This window comes from Lithobates pipiens, unplaced genomic scaffold (assembly GCF_037356315.1).
Source record: "Lithobates pipiens isolate NorthernLeopardFrog02 unplaced genomic scaffold, aLitPip1_a1.2 Scaffold_18, whole genome shotgun sequence".
In the NCBI taxonomy this organism is placed as follows: Eukaryota; Metazoa; Chordata; class Amphibia; order Anura; family Ranidae; genus Lithobates; species Lithobates pipiens.
The window spans coordinates 420,860,753-420,884,711 of record NW_027507758.1 but is presented as its reverse complement, the minus strand read 5'-3'; the positions used below and the strand labels follow the sequence as shown (position 1 = coordinate 420,884,711).

Genomic DNA, 23,959 nt, shown 5'->3' with positions numbered 1-23,959 from the left:
TTTGGATGGCTGGGGGAGACCTGACACCAGGATGCACTATTGGAAGAAGGCCTTCTGGCGAAGGCAGTGTGATGCTTTGAGCAATGTTTTGCTGGGAAACCTTGGTCTTGCCATCCATGTTACTTTGACGTGTACCTGTAAGGTAAACTGGATTCCTAGCCCCAGAAAGCCAGAATGCACACATGCTAATTTTTTCAGAGGGAAGGGGCAATATTAGATATACTGTACGCATCGCAGAAAGATCTGTAAGGTGAACTTACACAGGATGCCCTCCTCACACACATCCACCACCCCTCACCGGTCCGGGGCAAATACCTGTAGCCTAATCTCCAAAATGTACCTTGTCAGCAGGCACATTTAGGAGCATTCCAATTGGGTGGTGCCACCACATGGGCGGCGCTGACCAATCAGAGCCCGAGTAGCCCATCCTGTTACTGCAGACATAGAGGAGAGAAAGCCGCTGGGATTTCAAATCCCGGACCAGTACAGCGGTGATAAGAGTGGTGATCAGTGCGGGGATCACCGGACTCCAGGTTAGCGGGACGGGGGGGGGGGGTTGAGGAGGGGGTCCAGTGAAGGTTCACCTTACAGATTTTCTGTAAGGTGAGCTTGCACTTTAACCATTTGTCGACTCGCTGCAGTACATATACAGTATTGTAGTGTTGTATTGTTGTAAGTGTTTTCTTGTTTTGAGAGGACACATACTTTTTTTTTATACGGGGGGGGGGAGCAGTGTGCCATCTTCACCCTGGCCTTGCCCTGGCACTGAAAGCAGGGAAACAGTTCCAAACAGTGCCCAGCATTCCTACATTTCTAGAAACAAAGTAGCTGCAAATGCTCAGCCTACACGACCTACTAACAAAATGAGTCTTTAGAAACAGTATCAACTGTGGCTGATAAACTCAGTCAACAAATAGCAGATAACTAACATAGTACAAACAAGTCTGGAAAGCATCATAATGCAGAACCCAATGCCAAAATATCATATTTCAGGCTAGCTTGGCAATCATCCAGTAGGGTCTGGGTGCAATCTTAAAATGCCATGCTGAGAAGCTGCCAATACAGATAGCTGTGTATGGGGACCAGCTTAGCAGATTGTAGGCAGTCTCGACTGAAGAAAATATTGAATGAATTAAAAATAGTAAAAAAACTTTAAACTTTTCTAAACAAGGCAGAGAAAAGGTGCCCCTGCTCCTAGGACACTAGTAGTTAATAGGGAATGGGAGTTATTATGCCCTGTACACACGGTCGGACATTCCGACCACAAAATCTGTCTGATTTTTTCCGACAGGTTTTGGCCGAAACTTGTGTTGCATACATACACACGATCGGAAGTTGTCGGAAAATCCAATCATTCTGAATGAAGTGACGTTCGTTACGTACGACGTGACTACGTAGAGGCCAGTAGCCAATAGCTTTCGTCTCGTAATTTATTCTGAGCATGTGTGGCACTTTGTCAATCGAAATTCTCTACACACGATCGGAAAAAGTCAGATCGGATTTTGTTGTCGGAAAATTTTAGATCCAGCTCTCAAACTTTTTCCATCGGAATTTCAGACGGAAAAAGTCCAATAGAGCCCACACACGATTGGATTTTCCAACAACATAAGCCGGACCTTTTCCGTCGGAATTTCTGACTGTGTGTACAGGGCATTATACTGAACTGGCCATGTTTTGTTTTGTTTGCCAGTTTCCAAATCCCCCTGTAGACAGCAGTATAGCCCAACAGTCTCTGAATTATTGTGTCCCTCAATGAACGAAAAAATTAATAATGGCACTATGGAAAGCAGAGAGAATAAATCAGCTGCAGGTTATCAGTAAGTAGAGGGCAGTTTTTCACCCCCAAAGATAGCTTCAAAAGGCCATTAAACTTTGGGATAAAGTTATTACTGAAATATTATAATTTGCTATTGCTTTCTCATATGAAAAAAAACAGCTTAGCATTACATCCCTTTTAGTTCTTGGTTAAATAAATCATTCACAAATTCACTATGCCTCTGATAACCCTTCACCCTGTACAATGTGCTGTGGATTATACTATATGTCACACTACATCACTCTATTAGTATTATTATTCACGATTTATATAGCGCCAACAGTTTACGCAGCACTTTACAATGTATAGAGGGGACAACACAATTACAGTACAATACAAAAGGTATAGGAGGGCCCTGCTCGTAGAGCTTACATTCTGAAGGGAGGGGGTGGTGGTACAAAAGGTAATAGCTGCAGAGAATGATACTCTATGTACTCTTCTTTATGATCCATACTCCACATTGCTTCAATAATTATGTGAATTGTGTGTAAAGAAAAGCCTATTTTCATTGGTCAATATATAAAGGCTCCTATATCTTTTAGTGGTTATAGTTCAGGCTTCCAACTAGCTATGGCACCCTCTAAACCAGTGGTATAATGGCTTCTGATGTATTTCTCTATCACTGGAATAAATAATTATAGCTGCATTATTGTTCTGGGACTGCAGTCAGAATACAGACGTGAATATATACACATAGAGAACACAGCTATGACACAACACATCAAGGGATAAGTGCTGAAATGGTCCATCTGTACTTTATTCCATCAGAATTAAAGGTGAGAGATGAAGTGATAACGTTTTTTTCCTTTATAAATTGGTGAAATGGCCAAATCCTTTCTCAAAACACTGCAAGTAGCAATCTACTTCTGTCACCCTTTAATCAACGTTTAAATGGTCTCACTATACCTTATCCAGCTCTACAATCTTTAAAGCAGGTTCATGCATCACGTCGTTCCTGACATGTTCTTCTGCTCTGAACAAAGCCACATAATTTTCATGAGCTTCCATTTCTTCAGCTTGAAAGAGTAACAGCCAGGTAAGAATTAGTGCAAAGTCAATGGCATTAACGTTTCATTCAGTCACTTAAGTGAAGTCAATAACGATGCAGCAGGGGCATACTAACCTGTCAAATCATCGCACACATCCAGTTCATTCTCAGATACTGTGGACGAATATATCATTTTATCCATCTGTTTACTTGGGAACTGATTAACTGGAGTTCTGAAAAGAAGATAATTATGAAGAAAATTATTTGACAATTTCCTAAGAGTTTCCACTAAACGAAATTCTCTGGGCAAAAAGATTAAAAACCTTAAACCATAAATCCGTAAATTCCAGGGCTGTGCAATGAAAACCAGCAAAATTAATTTCTTTAAAGGTTCTATAAGCATTGAAAGGCTAAGAATTGCTAAGGCAGCTCTTCCTCATATTCAATAATGGCTGTTTGGCCTGGACAATCCAATTCACGAAATTACCTCTCCCAGAACTCAACTTAGCATAAATCAAATAAAGCCACCAAAGTCAGTCAAAACAAAAAAGACTGTGCTAAGGCAAAGCACAATTTGTATTTAAATCCCAGCGCAGCACCAATGTAATTGCAGAAAGCCAAGCAAAATGTTTTAGTGGGGTTTTTTTTGTATATTGGGTCCTAATGCCTCTAAATCCTCATACACAAAAACGGATTTTCCACAGACAAAACCTCAGACTTTTGTCCAAATGGCATTGGTCCCAAACGTGTCTTGCATACAAACAGCACACAACTGTCGGCCAACAAACACAAACGTAGTGATGTACTACATGTTTTTTCAGCTCTTTAGCGCCACCCTTTGGGCTCCTTCTAATTTCATTTTAGTAGAAGTTTGGCGAGTGTCCATTCACACTTTTCATTTTGCACTTTTTATTTGGTTTCTGGATGGCCATGCGTAAATCAGCCATGTTGCGGAGGAGATAACATGTTATTTATTATTGGGCTTGGAGTTATTGCTTTGACCCAAGTCCCATCCAGGAACAGGCAGAGGAGTATTTCTTGGACCAAAAATTGTTTTTTTTATTAAACGTGACCAATTATGTCATATGCCTTTACTGCGGGAGCTCCAGGAGAATAATCCAGGTGATTATCGGAATTATCTCTGGAAGACGGATCCCTGCTTTCACCAACTCTTGGCATTGTTGACCCCCTATATTAAGAAGCAGGACACAAGCATGAGGCATTTATTTTATTTTTTGGTTGAATAAGGATTTGATTTGGTATATTTTCTATATTTTTGGATGCATAGAATGCACTTTTTGGTTACGTTATATTGGCAGATAGCATGTCTAATTTTATTTGTTTTCTTTTCTCATGCGCAATAAAAATAATTGTGGAGAATAATACTTGGCTATGTGTTTTACTTCAAATGACAGATTGTATTTTTTAAAATGTAACTGCCTACTCCCAATGTAAAATTAACAAGGGACACCAACATAATTGTATTGTTGATCTTAAAAACTATGGGATAATGGTGTTGTGGTTACTTGCAGCAAAAAAAAAAATAACAAGCATAATATTAAATTCTAGAAAAAAAGCCTTTGAAAATTTGTTTGCAATAACCAATCAGTATAACCAGCAAAGCAGCTTCATTATTATTCAATTAAAGAAGAGAATGTGCGCTGAATTTCTATATTTGCTGCGTCACGAATGTTAATTCTCAATTATGAATGGCAGTTTACAAGACCGACTGCTTCTGGCTCGTCCTCGCTTCCGAGCATGTGTGTTTGTACTTTGGACTTTTGTCTGACTGACTAGTGTACACGCGCTCGGAAAATCCAACAACAAACATTTTTCCACAGAAAATTTTAAAGCCTGCCATCATTTGTCCATGGAAAATCCAACAACAATAGTCCGATGGAGCATACAAACGGTTGGATTTTCTGCCAATAGCCTGTCGTCACACAATTCCCATTGGAAAATCCAATTGTGTGTACGAGGCTTAACAGCTATGTGTATGAATAAGAGGATAAAAACTGAGGACCTGTTTGTTGTTAGTCCTCCTAAGACTGGGGTGCACTTAAGAGATTTGGTAACCCGGTCGCGGATCACAATAAAATGAAATGGTTCTGAATTTCACATTTTGTATTTTGAATAGCACAATGAAGATTTTAAACAACAATCAGGATCATCATTTTCCGCGGGATCAATCACCCCTGGATGTTTACCTACGTTTAATCACAATCACAACAAGAAAAGAAATGGACACGCAGACTCGATTAGACGGATCATGTGAAAGGGGCTTAAGGCTGCTGTCACACTGATGCACTGCGGTTTACCCACACCACAGGTGCAGTGCACCTGCAGCTCTCCTGCGGGTTAGCTGCGGTTTTCTATAGACTTCTATTATATCTTGCAGGTGTGGTGACTTTCTGAAAGTGCACCAAAACTACTGCATTCAGAAAATGCACCAAACCAGCAGGATATAATAGAAATATATGGCTCAGTGCAGCTAACTTGCAGGAAAGCTACAGGTGCACTAAGGTGCCTCTGCGAATCAATGTGAAAGCAGCTTAATAACCATTGTAAAACTATTGCTCAAACTCTGATGTCATGCTCATTGCTGTGATGCCCAAACTGATTTCAATAAACTGACCTTCCTTCACATCCTGCATCTACAGGAATCACCATTTTATGCAGGGTACTCCAGCTATAGAAAAAAGTTTCTGTCCCAGGCAGAGTGCATTTGGTATCACTCCACCTGAGACAGGAGCTGGCACTATAGAGCATCTGCTTTTGTGGCTCTGCTCCCTCCGCAGCCATTTGCTTCCTCTACTGCCAGATGTATCCACAATGATGCTCTGGCATGGCAGGTAGGCAATTCACAAACTGGGCTGGCTGGTCTGCCATCCCAGAGCAGAAGGCCCCGAGCCAAATCAAGTTGGGCACCCCTATCCTGAGAGGTGAGATCTGAATCAGGTAAAGAACACTGGAGTGTATTTGCTGAAGAGTGTAAAATCAAGCTCACTTCTGCACACAATCCAGCTTCTAACCTCAGCTTGTTTAACCACTTGCCTACAGGGCACTTTCACCCCCTTCCTGCCCAGGCCATTTTTCAGCTTTCAGCGTTGTCACACTGAATGACAATTGCACAGTCATGCTACACTGTAACTATGTGAAATTATTATAATTTTCTTCAGACAAATAGAGCTGGATTTTTTATTTTTTATTAAAAGAAAAAAAAATACCAAAAATATACCAAAAAAAAAGAAGAAAAAAAAAAGTTTTTCTTAGTTTGTTAGTAAATTTTGAAAATAAGTAATTTTTCTCCTTCACTGATGTGCGCTGATGAGGTGGTACTGATAGGCTGCACTTATGAGGTGGCAATAATGGGCACTGGTGAGGCGGCAATTATGGGCACTGATTAGGTGGCACTGAGGAGGAGGCACCAACATGCCGCACTTCTGGACACTGATGGGCGGCACTGCTGGGCACTGATAGGTGGCACGGATAGGCGGCACTGATGGGCATCAAGGATGGGCATTGATGGGCATCACTAATAGGCAGCCCTGATCTCCAGCACTGACTGGCATCACTAATGGGCACTGATTGGTGGCACTTGTGGGCACCGATTGTGCTGTATTGTAATCAGGGCACTGATGTTCAGTGCCCTGAGTACATGTCTGAATGTCCCCTGTGAGGAGATGCCCCCGATTGGTTCTCCTCGCCACACACTCTGTCAGTGTGAGGTGATGAGAGCCGAATACTGACATTTCCATGTGTTTACATGAAACTGACTGATTAGACACAGCCAATCACATGGTTAAAGAGGAGAGGCCACTCTGGGACAACATCATATGAAGTCCCAGACCAAGAGGCTCCGCTATCTGACAGTGGGCGAGCGGCAAGAAGTTACTCAAGCGTTGGCAATAAAACCCGGGAGCTGAGTGGTTTCTATGCAGAAGTGAGCCTGATTTTGCACTCTCCAGCTTTAGTAAATAAACCACACTGTTACCACAAGCCAATAGCATGCCTTCATGTGTGTCAGGTATCAGTAAAGATGATGGAGCAGAGCTGGCAAGTACAAACACGGCATGGCTTTAAATTACATACAAATTTAAAGCAAACCAGGTAAAGTTCACAAATTATTCTAGCTGCTGATTAGGATCAGCAAATTTGTGTATTGGCAGCCCACCAGCTTCAAAAAAGGGATGAATCTGTTAACAGGTTATATTTAATGACATAAACTATCCCCAACTACAGAAACGCTAACATTTGATTTAGCCAGGTGAAATTTAACTGTGCTGAAACTTCATTAACATTATCAATTTATACAATGACAGTTTTCTACAGAGCCTTTCAGGTTGCACTGAACCAGCCACATCAGTAGCTGCTCCCAAGGAAACTATGCCTTTATGATAAATTGTTGTACAATTGCTGCTTTGTTTTGCAATCAACCGAGCAAGTCCTGATATTGCTTTTTGGGGACATGTGGTACTTTCTTTTGATATACTTTTTTTTTTTACAGATGAGAAAAAAAAATGGTGAAAATTTGAAAAATTATTTCTGATGACAAAAAAAATAAATGGAAAAGATGAGGTAGTGGTTTTTCTTTGCAAAGCTTAATTGACAACAGATTTTGCACTCTCCCGTTTTAGAAAATCAGCCCCACTATGACATAACAAAGGATGTATCTTTTAAAAATAAAGAAATAAACGGTAAATGCTTAACATTTGTATTAGGTTTACTTGGAATTAAAAGCAAAGAAAATGTTTCAATAAATAAATAAAAAAATAAATAAAAATTTGTAGTTTTTCTTAGGTCCTTTTTCAGTTTCTTTAGAACATGAGCTCACCACTATGTGCCCTGTTCACAACACAAAGCTGGTGTGATGTGTGGTGCAGCAACACCACCAACACAATTGATAGCTCTGCATGTCATTTCATTGCTGTGCAAATGAATGAATGCAGTGTCACTATGTAATAATTCAAAAAAGTAAGCAGAGCGATGCTTTGAAACATGCATTGCAATGCAATCCTCCCTGACAGAGCTCACACTGACAGGTCCAAAAACCCTGCGTTTTACTAAGTGGACTAGTGTGAACATACTGAAAAGCAGCATAAACTGGGGAGGTTAGGCAATATACTTAAAGTGTTTGCTAAGCCACTGTCATATCTTTATATAATCATCTCTGTTTCCTAATCCTGTGTGTCCGTCTCTGTGTTTTATAAAAAAAAAAAAAATGCTGTCAATACCCGATTTCAGAGCACCTCTTGGCACTCACGTGACCGGCTGCTGCTCTCCTCTCTCGATCTGACAGCTAGTGTGGGAGGTAACAAAAATCCCCTGCTGACGCCAGTCGGAAGGAGAGGAGGTGGCCAGTCACGTGGGGTCCTCCCCCCCAAAATGCATACCAGACCCTTATAAGAGCAACATGGGAGAGGAGGACAGAGGAGTGTTTCAGATGATAGAGGCACATAAACTGCCCAGTGTCAGGGCTCAGCTGCCATGATAAACTATGGTCAGTTTACAGTGAGGAGGACAGAACCAGGCAGGATCAGCCAGGTATTTCAGGTGATATAGGGGGCCAAATTACACAGCACAAATAGTGTGGTGTATACCATGCTTTAAAGCAGTGGTCATCAACCCTGTCCTCAAGGCCCACTAACAGGCCAGGTTTTATGTATTACCTTGGGGAGATGCAGACTAGAATACTGCAATTACAGAGTAGCAAATGATATCACCTGTGATGTATTTCAGTTATCTTGCAAACGTGGCCCGTTAGTGGGTCCTGAGGATAAGGTTGATGACCACTGCTTTTTTTTTTAAGGGTAACAAACACTTTACGTTTCTTCTGGACTCTGTAGTGCAGGGAATTATGTCAACCTTCTGATTCTGAATCTAGAGCATGTCAGCCTGTTGTAGAGTCATTATTTTTCAAATGGCACCCTGTCACATTAAGGCAATACAGTTTTGATGTGAATGTGCTGCAGTGCACCACAATGTACAGTAATGCACTACTGTTTTAATGCCATTGCCTCTGAAAAAAAAGCTGCATTAAAATGTTGTGGTCCATTACTGCAGGTTATTAGTCAATTCAAAATGAATGGGCTGCCTTAATAAAACACCTGTGCATTAATGCAACACACAACAAGAGAGAAGTGTGCATGGACACTAAAGTAGCGATATGACCGAATAAAACCAGACCACAACCATTTCTTAATTATGCATCTGTTTAGAATACAAATCTGTCTCATCTTCAGTAATAAATCACAGAACTTTGCAAATCTGTCCTATTTTGCTGCCAGGATAAAAGGCACAGGGGTCACAATTACGCTGTAAACCTGTCACGGAAATGTTGCTAACTGAGAGACAGTGTGATTTATGTCTAATTGTGCTGCTAAGTTGTTGATAAATGTTCTAACCCCTTACCTCTTTTCAATTCTATACATTTTAATCTACCTTATCCTTCTTCCCAGTGGTTTAATCACTTCAATACTGGACAATTTCCCCCTTCCTACCCAGGCCAATTTTCAGCTTTTTGCACCGTCCCACTTTGAATACCAATTACTCACTCAGTCATGCAACATTGCAACATTGTACCCAAATGAAATTGTTATTTTTTTGCGACAGATAGAGCTTTCGTGTGGTTGTGTTTTATCAAAAACTAAAAAAAATTTGGATTTTTGTACTCACCGTAAAATCCATTTATCGGAGTTCGATGGACACAGCTCCTTCTTAATCTTGGCCATTGGGTTATATCGCCTCCACAGGAGTACAGTAGGACTAGGCAGAACAAAAAACACTTGGCCACGCCCATGGATTGTCCTCAGTCAGTATATAACCCCCTCCCTGCTCTTGATATTTAGTTTAGTAGCAAGCAGTAATAGAAGTATCACAAACTCTATAGAGGGGTGGGTGCTGTGTCCATCGATGAACTCAGAAAAAACAGATTTTACAGCAAGTACAAAAATACCATTTTCTTTTGTTCAATGGACATAGGGCCTCAATCTAGACCATTAGGACATCCAAAAGCAGTGCCAAAGAAAAATGAGAGGTGGGCAAAATAAACCAAGGCTAACCACAAGAGCCCTAACCATGACACAGGAGCCCCATCTGAAATAAAAAGAACCCACTTATTAAACAGCAGCCTGCAAAATCTTGCAGCCAAAAGAAGAATCTGCAGATGCCAAAATATCTACTTTATAGAATTAAGCAAAGGTATACACTGATGACCACATGGCCGCCTTGCAAACCTGTGATTTTGACGCTTGATGATGGAAGGCCCAAGAAGTACTAAGCCCCCGAGTAGAATGCGCTGTGACAGGGAAAGGAGGAACCCAACCCTTAATAGAATAGGCCTGAGTCACAGTCTGTCTGATCCATCTGGAAATGGTAGCCGAAGAAGCGGCCAGCTCTTTCCTTGGTCCCAGTGTATCCAAAAAAAATGAGTCTGACCTCCAGAAGGATACAGTGGCTGCCAGATACACCCGAATCCCACAAACCACATCCAAGGTATGCAAAGCAAATTCCTTGGGTTGAGCCGGCTTGGGACACAAGGACAGCAACACAATGAGGTTGATTTACTAAAGGCAAATCCACTTTGCACTACAAGTGCACTACACGTACACTTGGAGGTGCAGTCACTGTAGATCTGAGGGGAAGATCTGAAATGAGGGGAAGCTTTGCTGATTTTATTATCCAAGCATGTACAAGCAAAAATTCTGTTTTTTTATTTTCCTTGCATGTCCCCGTCAGATTTACATGGACTGCACTTTCAAGTGCACTTCCAAGTGCACTTGTAGTGCAAAGTGGTTTTGCCTTTAGTAAATAAACCCCAATGCCCTCATTCAAATGGAAGTCAGAGACTTCCTTGGGTAGAAATGACAGACAGGGATGAAGAACCACTTTCTCCCTATGGAGTACTAAATAGGGACTACGACAGGATAATGCCGTCAACTCTGAAACCCTGCGGGCCAAGGTAATAGCCACTAAGAGTGCCACCTTCTGGGACAATGTAGGTAAGGGAATCTCCCGAATATTCTCAAATGGAGGTTTCTGGAGAACCGATAGCACCAAGTTTAAATCCCATGGTGGCAAAAGAGACCGTAAAGGTGGAGCCACATGCCGGATTCCTTGAATGTAGGTATGAACTAAAGAGTGAGCGGCTGGGGGTTGCTAAAAGAAGACTGCTAAGGCACACACCTGGCCCTTGATGGTGCTCAAAGCCAACTTCTGCTCAAATGCCCTGTTGAAGAAAAGCTAAGATGCTAGTCACAGAAAAGGATTGAGGATGAACACCAATTAACTCACACCAAGAAATGTACGCTTTCCACGTACAATGGTATATCTTACTAGAAGCTGACTTCCTCACCTTCATCATAGTAGGGATCACTGATTCCGATAGACCTCTATCTCCCAGTACCTGAATTTCAATGGCTAGGCCATTAAAACCAGTTACTGTAAAGCAGGATGGAAGCTCAGGTCTCGGTACAACTGGTCTTTGAGAGGTCGCTTCCAAGGGACATGTACGCCCATCAGAAGACTTTCGCCCTCGGTCCTTTGCAGGCACGCCAGAAGAGGATGGTGTTGGCCCCGCAGTGGCACTAGGATAACTGCAGCGTCTACCAGAGGAACTCACGAGATTGCCACAAGCCTCAGTTACATCCCGTTGAACTGAACCTGTTGAAGGGGCCGGCATTTGAGAAGAAAAACGACTTAACCTGGTCAGCATTCACTCCAGAGTCAGACCCAGGTAGCCCAATTTCCTGGACAGGGCTAGAGGGGACCTTGGGTAGTTTGGACTTCACCCAAACCTTTAAAGGAATTATACCCACACAAGGAGACACAGTGCCCCCCGAAGAGGACCAATTCTGTCCCTTGTACCCCCAAAAGGTTAAATTTGTGGACCCCCTTGATGCTCACGAAGGTGGTCCATGAATCTGGAAACCAGCAATGGGTGAGGGCAGACCTTCATGCTGAAGGAGTCTTGTCAGTGGATCCAGAGAAGCCTGCTCTAGGCTTACCAGACCAAGATTGCTGGGAACTTCCTGGGGAAGACTTGAGAGATCTGTTTGCTTTATCTGCAGTCCCATGAGCCCAGAAGAATTTCTTATGGGCTGAGAAGGAAGGCCCCTGTCTGTGACGAAGCTCCTTCCCATCCCTAGATTGAGGCAGGAAGGTACTCTCTCCCTGATCCCCCTAATGATGTCATCCAGGGTAGCCCCAAACAGGAGGTTGTCTGGAAAGGGCAGATCAAATAGAGATTTTTTAGAGCCTTGTTCTGCTGACCAATTCTTAAGCCATAGCACATGTCTAATCACCACCATTGAAACAGAGCGTGGACAGCACAGGAGCTGTATCACAAATATACTGCAGTCCATTGACCAACTGGTCTGCTAAATCAACATAAGCAGTGGGAACCTGTGCACTACCCAGACCCTGGCGCAAAAGTTTGGCCCATTCAGTTAGGGTCTGTGACACCAGACCAAAACAAAGACTGGAAGCAATGCCGACCCAGCCATAGTAAACATGCTGTGTGCCACAGCCTCTGCTTACCTGTCAGTGGGTCCTTAAAGAATGGAGGTTCCTCTACTGGGATCATGGTTGCTTTACAACCTGGAAACAGGAGGGTCCACCACTTTTTGAAAAGTGATTCTTCAAAGGGGTAGCGTACTGAGAAACGTTTGGGGACCACAAAGGGTGACTTAGGTTTACCTATAAGGAATGGGAACAACCAATCAAAATAAAGCAGATAAGGAAACACCCTTGGTATGACTTATACGTACCAAAGTACACAGCCACACCTGTGGCCCTGTCTGCCGCATCCTCCATCTTTAGAGTCGCCCACACGGCAGTAACAAGTGCTTCAACCAGTGCTTTTTCACTCACTGCTGAGACCACAGAGGACTCCTCCTCACTATCATACAGGGAAAGGGGGGGATATTAAACCCCCCTTGACGGGCCATGTCCCCGGCGGCATAAGGCTCAGAAACAGATGAGAGACTGAGCAGGGGAAGTCAGGGGATGCTTCCTCCTGGGTCTTTACCAACATGCTACTTCCACCCGGAACACTAATGACTCAAGGACTGCCGTCAGCACATTCATGGGTAGCTGGGGTTCCACCTCCATTAGGGGATCAGTGCGTGTGATGTGACCCTGAGGCTTTATAGGGAAGAAGACCCTGTAGTACAAAGGAACTTTGGCACCTCTAAGGGACACCCCAATGACCAGGGTACCTATCAGCAGAGAGGTAGATACACAAGGACCCCCAAAGACTCACCCTTCCAAACGGAGGAGTGCCACATTTCAAACCCAGCAACACCAATGTCGGCATCCATTTCATATATCCCATATAACAAAAAATTGCTGTAGTGACATCATCGGCTACACAAGCATGGCCGCTGGCCGTTTGACATACTGAAGCATGCTGCCAGGATCCTCTCTGTGCCTTCAACATTGCTGCACCCTCTGCAAGGGGGACCCTCTTCCAAAAAAGGTAATGTACTCCACCAGGCAGGGTGAACATTTAAGGGGACACTGCTGTGCACTCTGCACCGCTGTGCTCTCTGCACTGGGACCCCTAAACTGCACACTACTTCACACTGCATACACAGCAAGGCATGCACCTAGGGGTCTCCGCTGCACCCTCTGCACTGGAACCCCCCATACCACCAGGGCAGGACACCACCCAGAAGGGGAATGCTGGGTGAGACCCCCAGGGGTCTCTGCTGCCTGACCTGGGACTCCCACCAATCCATGGGGGTAGGGGGAAGCCCAGTTTAGCCAGGGAACTTTAGGATGGGAAGGGGGATCCTGCAGGCAGGTCTGACCATCCCTGGAGGGTACCCACATCCACCCCAAACCACACAAAGGGGGAAAGGGGGGACTGTACTTACCGATCCATGGTGTGGGTGACCCTCCAGACAGAACTTCTCGCCACCGAAGTGGGGGGCTGTTGGCCAAGGGACCCCTGCAGCTCAGACCAGACCCCTTTTTGGAAAGTAGACAGTCTAATATGCAAAGCCAAGGAAAAATATAGAAGAGGACATTTATTAACCACTTCAGCTTGGAAGGATTTACTCCCTTAATATCCAGAGCATTTTTTGATATTCGGCACTGCATCACTTTAACTGACAATTGCGCTGTCGTGCGACGCTGTACCCAAACAAAATTGAAATTTTTTTCCCAACAAATACAGCTTTCTTTTGGTGGTATTTGATCACCTCTATGGTTTTTATTTTCTGTACTATAAATAAAAAAAGCCAGACAATTTTGAAAATAAACTTTTTTTTTTTACTTTCTGCTATAATGCATATCCCCCAAAAAATTATTAATTAATAAAAAAAAAATTATATTATATATATATATATATATATATATATACACATATACACACACACACATATATACACACACATACATACATACATACACACACACACACTAATTTATTCAACAGTTTAGGCCAATTTATAGTCTTCTACATATTTTTGGTAGAAAATTAAAATAAAATAAAAATCGCAATAGTATAATTGATTGGTTTACGCAAAAGTTAATCGCGTCTACAAACTATGGGAAAGAATTAGGGACTAGTTTTTACTGGTAATGGCAGCAATCTGCAATTTTTAGCAGGACTGCGACATTACGGCGGACAAATCTGACCCCAAATGACACTTTTTGGGGACCAGTGACATTATTACATTGATCAGTGCTATAAAAGTGCACTGATCAATGTAAAAATTACAATGGCAGGGAAGGCTTTAATACTAGAGGCGATCAAGGGGTTAACTGTGTTCCCTCAGTGTGTTCTAACTGTAGGGGGATGGGCTTACTGAAACATGACAGAGATCACTGTTCCCAATCACTGGGAACAGTTAATCCCTGTCCCTGTCATTTCACTAGGCAGAAAGGGGAAATGCTTTGTTTACATAGGCAGTTCCCTGTTCTGCCTCTCCTCCCGCCTGGCTGCCAGTGGACATCAAGACCGCGGGACCCACGGGCATGTTCCCATCCCACCCACTATCCTGTGTTTACGAAGTGACGTACAGGTATGTTAGTTTGCACAGGATAGCAGACCTGCTGCAGTATTTTTGTGTGAGCAGGTCGACAAGTGGTTAAAGAATTTGTGTATCAATTAATGTGTTTGCACAACTGTTGAGTCTGTTTTGCGACCAAAGTGACAGTTTTAGTTTTGTATGATGGGGCAACCAAATGACGACTGTACACTTAATTTCTCTCTTGTGCCACAACTGTGAGCATTTATTTAGTGATGAGATTTAACCTGAGCACTGTTGCAGAAATTAGAAGTGCCAAGGAGTGCTTTTTAAACACATGCAGATGAGTTCACTTTCATAGAAGCTAATTTAATACGCAGATTGTTTAAGAAAACAAATATGTTCCTACCTTGCGTTATAAATGAAAGTAGGGCAACGGCAAACAAAATGACAAGTTTGATGAAGGTCCTCAAGTGTGTGTGTGTGTGTGTGTGTGTGTGTGTGTGTGTGTGTGTGTGTGTGTGTGTGTGTGTGTGTGCTCTCACCATACTACTCAATTTTATATGTCTTGTGGTCATAAAGTGAATCCCACGTGTTTGCAATTTAAAGTACACTAATAACCTAACATGTATGTTTCTGCCTATATGAGCAAATCCCTTTATCTGCCATCTTTGCATTACATACAGTATTGTTTGGAACCTGGATTTCATGCTTGGTGCTTGACTTATTATGTGCCTGGTTGGTTTTTACTATCACTGTAATCCATATGTGAATATAAAAACAGGGGCTTGAGTGGGCATTGTGCCAGGACAGGCAGAAATTAAAACAAGCAAGACTTGTGTAAAAATAGCTGGTGTATACGTGAGGATTCCTACACGAATCAGATTATTCTTTACATGCTTAGCATGAAAGATTTCCTGCAACGTCTCTTTCATGAGGCATCTTTCACAATGCTGCCAAAATCATCATTTGTAGCTAGCTGTTATAAGCAAACGGTTCAATTTATGTACTAATTAAACGCAAGACCTTGTTCAATCACTAAATAAAATGCAGTTCGCAAAATAAAGAATAAACTTCATTCTATGATATTATTTGCATAAACAGAGCTGAACAAAAGCGTGTGAAAACATTTGAACTGTTGCCAGCACTATTAATTATAAAGTCATTAGTGCAAATGTAAATGCTTTGGGGCTCATTTATAAAAGTATCTGTGCATTTATTTAAAAAAATAGCTTTTCATCCAAAGAAACTGCAGCTACATTCATTCTGTGTAAATAGAGCAAAGGGAAATGTTCCCCTTCTATTCCCTTTATAGGTCAGATATTAGTGGTCTGTAAGGCCGCGTACACACGGGCGGACTGTTCGTCCAACTTTGTCCGCTGAACAGTGTTTGGGCGGACAGTCCGCTCGTGTGTGGGCTTTCAGCGGACAGTTTCAGCGGACAGTTGGACGGACAAGGTTTTTCGGAAATTCCGTAAAACTGTCCGCTGAAACCTTGTTTCAGCGAACAGTCCGCTCGTGTGTAGGCTTGTTCGTCAAACAAAGTTGCGCGCATGCTCAGAAAGGATTTTCACGCCGAAAGCTATAATGCAGTGTATAGGACGTCGTATTTTTCGTCCCGTCGTACGTGCCGTTCACGTCATCGCGCACGGTTTCAGCAAACTGTTCGTCCGTCGTGTGTGGCCATGTCCGTCCATGCTAAGTTTGAGCGGACTGTTTGCCGAAACTGTTGGACGGACAAAGTTGGGCGAACAGTCCGCGCGTGTGTACGCGGCCTAAGATGAATGCATAAGGACCACAAGATGGAGCAGTATTTTCCTGAACCAATTTTGTTCTTTCCAATGAATAAAATTTGACCCATATGAGGTAATAGAATGAGAACATTCAATTTTCCTCAATTCACATAAAACAGATGTATCACCAGCTTTGCTAGTCAAATAGCTACAAAGCTTCTCTTCCAACATCAGTGCTTGACCTCACAAATGCACTTCTGGAAGAATGGTCAAACATTCTCATAGACACACTCCTAAACTTTGTGGACAGTCTTCACAGAAGAGTTGAAGCTTTTACTGCTACAAAGGGTGGGCCAACTGAGTATTGAACCCTACAGACTAAGACAGGGATGACATTAAAGCCCATGTGCCTGTAAAGGCAGGTGTCCCAATACTTTTGTTAATATAGGATATATAGCTATTTAAGCCTTACAGACAAAGACTGTGGTGCCATTAAAGATCTTGTGTGTGTAAAGGCAGGTGTCCCAATACTTCTGGCAATATAGTGTGTGTATATTATATATATATATATACACATATATATATATATATATATATATATATATATATATATACACACACACACATATACACACACATATACACACATATACACACATATACACACACACAAACACAACTGTGAAGTCAAAAACAATGTTCCAATGTTCCATACTCTCATCCATCTAAGTTCCAAAGAAATATAATGTGATCAGTGATCAAAAATTGAAAAATAAATATGAAATGTGATGGTGTAAACCCACATGCACAGTAGCTGCCATTTTGAAAATTTAACACATAAAAATAAAAATAAAAAATTCACCTAAAACAAACTAAATAATCCAAATATAGGTGAACAATAGCGCTCTATAAATAACATAATGAATAAATGAGTGCACAACAAAAATGATAAAATACACCCAAGTGAAAAAGGAAAAGAGAAATTGTGTACAATTTAGACCTCAATTAGGGATGAGCTTCGTGTTCGAGTCGAACGCATGTTCGACTCGAACATCGGTCGTTCGTGCGTTCGCCGAATTCCGAACGTTTGGGCCGTTCGCGGCAAAGTTCGTGTGGCCCACAATGCACTGCGATGGCGCAATGCATTGCTGTCTCACGATTGGCCAAGCATGCACTGTGACCCCGCATGCTTGGCCAATCGCAGCGCCAGTAGCGGGAAGAGCAATGGTTGGCCACAGGCATCCTGCCTGTGGCCAATCATAGCTCAGACTGTGTAGTGCACGCCCCACACTATATAAAGCTGCCTTTCAGGCGGCCTCGTGTAGTGTTTGTTAGCATCTGAAGCAGTGGGTGTTCTGTGTACCTTCAACACAGTTACACACCAATCGTTTTTGGCTGATTTACTATTTTGCTCTTGTGTAGTGGTTACTGTCTGTGCCCTGACCGCAGTATACACCACTATATTCACCTCACCTATATAGCTAGTGATCTAGCTTTAATAATAGAGCTTGCAGTCAGTAGTGTTAGTGCGTGCTGTCTGTGTGCTCTGTACCCAGTACATACCACTATATACACCTACATAGCTGTTCTCTATTTGAGCCCGATTGTCATTTGCTGGAGTTATTGGAAGTTGTGTGTGCCTCCAGCACAGCACAGTATACATCTGTATATACCCCTTTAACTCTGCTGTTTTCTTGTTATTGTCTGCGTGCCCTGACCGCAGTATACACCGTCATATTCACCTCACCTATATAGCTAGTGGTCCATCTTTAACAATAGAGCTTGCAGTCAGCAGTGTCACTCAGGAGATAGTGCGTGCTGTGTGCCTGCTCTGTACCCAGTACATACCGCTATTATCCACCTACATAGCTGTTCTCTATTTGGGCCCGATTGACATCTGCTGGAGTTATTGGAAGTTGTGTGTGCTTCCAGCACAGCACAGTATACATCTGTATATACCCCTTTAACTCTGCTGTTTTCTTGTTATTGTCTGCGTGCCCTGACCGCAGTATACACCGTCATATTCACCTCACCTATATAGCTAGTGGTCCATCTTTAACAATAGAGCTTGCAGTCAGTAGTGTCACTCAGGAGATAGTGCGTGCTGTGTGCCTGCTCTGTACCCAGTACATACCGCTATTATCTACCTACATAGCTGTTCTCTATTTGGGCCCGATTGACATCTGCTGGAGTTATTGGAAGTTGTGTGTGCTTCCAGCACAGCACAGTATACATCTGTATATACCCCTTTAACTCTGCTGTTCTCTTGTTATTGTCTGCGTGCCCTGACCGCAGTATACACCGTGATATTCACCTCACCTATATAGCTAGTGGTCCATCTTTAACAATAGAGCTTGCAGTCAGTAGTGTCACTCAGGAGATAGTGCGTGCTGTGTGCCTGCTCTGTACCCAGTACATACCGCTATTATCCACCTACATAGCTGTTCTCTATTTGGGCCCGATTGACATCTGCTGGAGTTATTGGAAGTTGTGTGTGCTTCCAGCACAGCACAGTATACATCTGTATATACCCCTTTAACTCTGCTGTTCTATAAAAAAGGCATCTGCAGGAGTTAGTGGGTGTTGTGTGCCTCCAGCACAATATAAACTACCCAACTACTGTTTTACCCAACTCCCTTCAGGCCATTACCATGTCTGGAAGGCCAGCAAGGAGAGGCAGACAGGCGCGAGCCGATAAAAGAGGGCAAGCAGGCTCTGTGTCTAGAGACAACAGTGCTGGTCGTGGACGCGGTGCATTGTCATCAGCACGTGGCCATGGGACATGCTTGTCCTTCTTTTCTGCAGCTGGACATGTTGAACCGCAACATGCCAACGACTTGGTAGAGTGGATGACCAAGCCCTCTTCATCCTCCTCATCCTCTCTCACCCAGTCTCAGGGTAGTAGAAAAGCAGCTGCCAACACATCGTCGTCCCTCCTCTCAATGTCATCATCAGTGACTCCTTCCCTAGACCCACCACGTCCTCCTGAGGAGTCTCCTGAACTCTTTGAGCACAGTGTTGGGTACATGCTCCAGGAGGATGCCCAGTGTTTGGTGGGCTCTGATGATGACACTCAGCTAGAGGAAGGCAGTAGCGTGAGCACAGAGAGAGGGGATGCTCAAGAAGGACAGCAATCTGGCAGTCATGTTCCACAAGCTGCAGCATACTGCCAGGTTTGCTACAGCGATGAAGAGGGAGGGGATGATGAGGGCACTGACTCCACGTGGGTGCCTGGAAGGAGGGAGGAGGAGGAGGAGGAGGAGGAGGCACATGTCCAACGAGGCAGGATGCCCTCCGGGGGCCAGCTTAGGGGCAGCACACCGACTGAATCACACCGCAGAGCTCCGCCTGCGCAGAGCGCTTCCTCTGCGCAGAGCGCTTCCTCTGCGCAGAGCGCTTCCTCTGCGCGTTATTCTAAAAGTTCTTTGGTGTGGGCCTTTTTTGAGACGAGTGCATCAGATCGCACCGCTGCTATTTGCAACATATGTCTCAAGCGTATCTCACGTGGCCAAAACATCAGCCGCTTGGGCACCACATGCTTGACCAGACATATGTTGACCTGCCATGCAGCTCGTTGGCAAGCATACCTCAAAGACCCACACCAAAGAACAAAGCGGACCTCTCCTTGCTCCTCATCAGCTGGCATCTCCAACCCCACTAGACCTTCAGTCCTCTCTGAAACCTGCTCTGAGAGGAATGAAGGTGTAGAATTAGGTGTGTCACAGCCAAGTGCTTCCGGGAACTCTGCTAGTGGTACATCCACGTCCGATTATAGCAGACAAATGTCCCTGCCCCAGCTGCTGGACCGGCGGAAGAAATTTACTCCCACCCATCCACATGCCCAGCGGTTGAATGCTAGCTTGGCTAAATTGCTAGCACTTCAACTGCTGCCTTTTCAGTTGGTAGACTCGGCCCCCTTCCGTGAGTTTGTACAATGTGCGGTTCCTCAGTGGCAGGTCCCCAAACGCCACTTTTTCTCACGGAAGGCAATTCCGGCTCTCTACCGGCATGTGGAAGGCAATGTCCTTGCCTCGCTGGACAGGGCGGTCAGCGGTAAGGTGCATATTACCGCTGACTTATGGTCCAGCAGGCATGGACAGGGACGTTACCTGTCTTTCACGGCCCATTGGGTCACTCTTCTGGCTGCTGGGAAGGATGCAGGACAAGGTGCAGTAGTATTGGAGGTTGTTCCGCCACCACGCCTCCAAAATGCTACTATTGGTTGTGACACACCTCTCTCCTCCACCCCCTCCTCTTCTTCTTCCTCCATGGCCTCTTCCAGTGCTCTGTCCTCAGAACCAGCGGTGCTCCGTAGGCGTTGCAGGGGCTACGCAAGTACGCAGGCAAAACGATGCCATGCCGTGCTTGCGCTGGTTTGTTTGGGGGACAGGAGCCACACTGGGGCGGATGTTTTGTCAGCTCTGCAGGGGCAGGCCGAGAGGTGGTTGACGCCACGCCAGCTTAAGCCAGGAATGGTGGTTTGCGACAATGGCACCAACCTCCTCTCCGCCCTCCGACAGGGACAACTGACCCATGTGCCCTGTGTAGCTCACGTCCTTAACCTGGTGGTGCAGCGGTTCTTGGGCAGGTACCCCGGCTTACAGGATGTCCTGAAACAGGCCAGGAGAGTCTGTGTGCATTTCCGCCGATCATTTAATGCCTGTGCTCGGCTGGCTGAGCTCCAAAAGGAGTTGAACCTGCCCAAGAACCGCCTTATATGTGACATGCCCACCAGATGGAACTCAACATTGGCCATGCTGCAGCGGCTGCACACGCAGCAGAGGGCCATCAATGAGTACCTGTGCGACTACGGCACCAGGACAGGGTCAGGAGAGCTTGGTTTTTTCTCACCACGCCAGTGGGGCATGATCAGGGATGCATGCACTGTCCTGTCACCGTTTGAGGAGGCCACAAGGATGGTGAGCAGTGACAGTGCATGCATCAGTGACACTATACCTCTTGTCCACCTCTTGGAGCATACGCTGCGTGGAATAATGGACAGGGCACTTGAGGCAGAACAGAGGCAGGAAGAGGAGGACTTCCTTGCCTCTCAAGGCCCCCTTTATCCAGACAGTGTTCCTGCTGTGCCACCCATCACACAGGAAGAGGGTGAGGAGGAGGAAGAGGAGGAGGAGGATGATTGTGTCAGCATGGAGGTGGAGGCTGGCACTCAGCATCAGCAGCAGCAGTCTTATAGGGATGATTTACAGTCCCAAGAAACACGTGGACTTGTACGTGGCTGGGAGGAGGTAGCTGCGGATCATGTTGTCCTTATTGACCCAGAGGACTCCGGACCGAATGCCTCAGCTAACCTACGCTGCATGGCCTCCCTGATCCTGCAAAGCCTGCGGAAGGATCCTCGTATTCTTCGGATCAAGGAGAGGGACCATTACTGGCTGGCCACTCTCCTTGATCCACGGTACAAGGGTAAGGTTGCCGACCTTATCTTGCCATCGCAGAGGGAGCAGAGGATGAGACATCTCCGGGAGGCCTTGCAGAAAGCTCTGTGCAACGCGTTCCCAGAGACTGGGAGGTCACAAACTCCTGGTCCTGGACAACGTGTTGCTGAGGCATCAGTCAGAAGGAGCGGTGGAGAAGGTGGCCGTCTGACTGATGCTTTCAGACAATTTTTTAGTCCGCAGCCCCAAGGTATGATTGGTTCCAGCACCCATCGCCAGCGTCTAATTTACATGGTGCAGGAATACCTAGGGGCAAGGTCAGACTTGGACACCTTTCCCACTGAAAATCCTCTGGCTTACTGGGTCTTGAGGATGGATCACTGGCCAGAGCTTGCACAGTATGCAATTGAGCTACTGGCCTGTCCTGCATCCAGCGTTCTTTCGGAACGCACCTTCAGTGCTGCTGGTGGCTTCGTTACCGATCACAGGGTGCGCCTGTCCACCGAATCAGTTGATCGACTGACCTTCATCAAGATGAATCAGTCTTGGATCACCCACAGCTACCAAGCACCTGAAGCTGATGTAACCGAATAATTTTTTTTGAAATACCACATCCCTTCAAGACTGCCTATGCTGATGCTGAGTGACTGTCCTGTTATGTTGATTGTCTATCCTCTTCCTCCTCCGCTGATATGTTGGAAGAACATTTTTGGTTCTGGGTGATGCCAGCAGCCCAATTTTTCTGCCCCTGTTTAACAGGGGCGTTTAAGTAAAATTTTTGATGCAATGCTTTGCAGCAGGGCTAATTCCTGCAAAAAAACTAGAGTATATGGCAGAGGTTGCAGTGTGATGGCACCAGTGCCTAAGGCCCAATTTTTCTGCCCCTGTTTAACAGGGGCGTTTAAGTAAAATTTTTGATGCAATGCTTTGCAGCAGGGCTAATTCCTGCAAAAAAACTAGAGTATATGGCAGAGGTTGCAGTGTGATGGCACCAGTGCCTAAGACCCAATTTTTCTGCCCCTGTTTAACAGGGGCGTTTAAGTAAAATTTTTGATGCAATGCTTTGCAGCAGGGCTAATTCCTGCAAAAAAACTAGAGTATATGGCAGAGGTTGCAGTGTGATGGCACCAGTGCCTAAGGCCCAATTTTTCTGCCCCTGTTTAACAGGGGCGTTTAAGTACAATTTTTGATGCAATGCTTTGCAGCAGGGCTAATTCCTGCAATAAAACTAGAGTGTATGGCAGAGGTTGCAGTGTGATGGCACCAGTGCCTAAGGCCCAATTTTTCTGCCCCTGTTTAACAGGGGCGTTTAAGTACAATTTTTGATGCAATGCTTTGCAGCAGGGCTAATTCCTGCAAAAAAACTAGAGTATATGGCAGAGGTTGCAGTGTGATGGCACCAGTGCCTAAGGCCCAATTTTTCTGCCCCTGTTTAACAGGGGCGTTTAAGTACAATTTTTGATGCAATGCTTTGCAGCAGGGCTAATTCCTGCAAAAAAACTAGAGTATATGGCAGAGGTTGCAGTGTGATGGCACCAGTGCCTAAGGCCCAATTTTTCTGCCCCTGTTTAACAGGGACATGTAATTACAATTCTTGATATAATATTTCACAGGAGGGCCCCTTCCTGTGCCCACCCAGAGTAACTGTGAGGACTTATAGTGTTGTGGCACCAGCACCACAACCACCAAAGGTCAATTTTTCTACCACTGTTCAACAATGGCATGTAATTACAATTCTTGATATAATCGTTCACAGCAGGGCGCTCCAGCGGCCACCAAGAGTCACTTTGAGGGCTTACAATGTTGTTGCAAAACCAACACCTTGTTCCACCATTTCTGCAGAGCATATAGGGCAGGCCCCTACTTTCAAACATCCAATTTACAAACATCTCCTACTTGCAAACGGAAGGAGACAACAGCAAGTGAGATGAAAAAAGATGTACGACAAAACAAATTATACAGGGGTGATAACCCTTCCCTATGTTTTCCAAAAAGCTTAAAAATAGTTTTTTTGACTGGAGCTACACTTTAAAAATGTACCAGTTGAA

General features: G+C 44.5%; 1 protein-coding gene across 1 annotated transcript in view; it reads right to left on the bottom strand.

Moving 5' to 3' along the window:
* ZBBX (zinc finger B-box domain containing) overlaps positions 1 to 23,959 on the bottom strand; it is a 350,269-nt gene that overhangs the window by 201,088 nt on the left and 125,222 nt on the right. Inside the window, exons 11-12 of the mRNA XM_077488037.1 lie at positions 2,940 to 3,037; positions 2,723 to 2,832 (exon numbers count right to left, since the gene is read on the bottom strand). Of these exons, the coding sequence (XP_077344163.1) occupies positions 2,723 to 2,832; positions 2,940 to 3,037 (208 nt within the window). The remainder of the gene's footprint in view (positions 1 to 2,722; positions 2,833 to 2,939; positions 3,038 to 23,959) is intronic.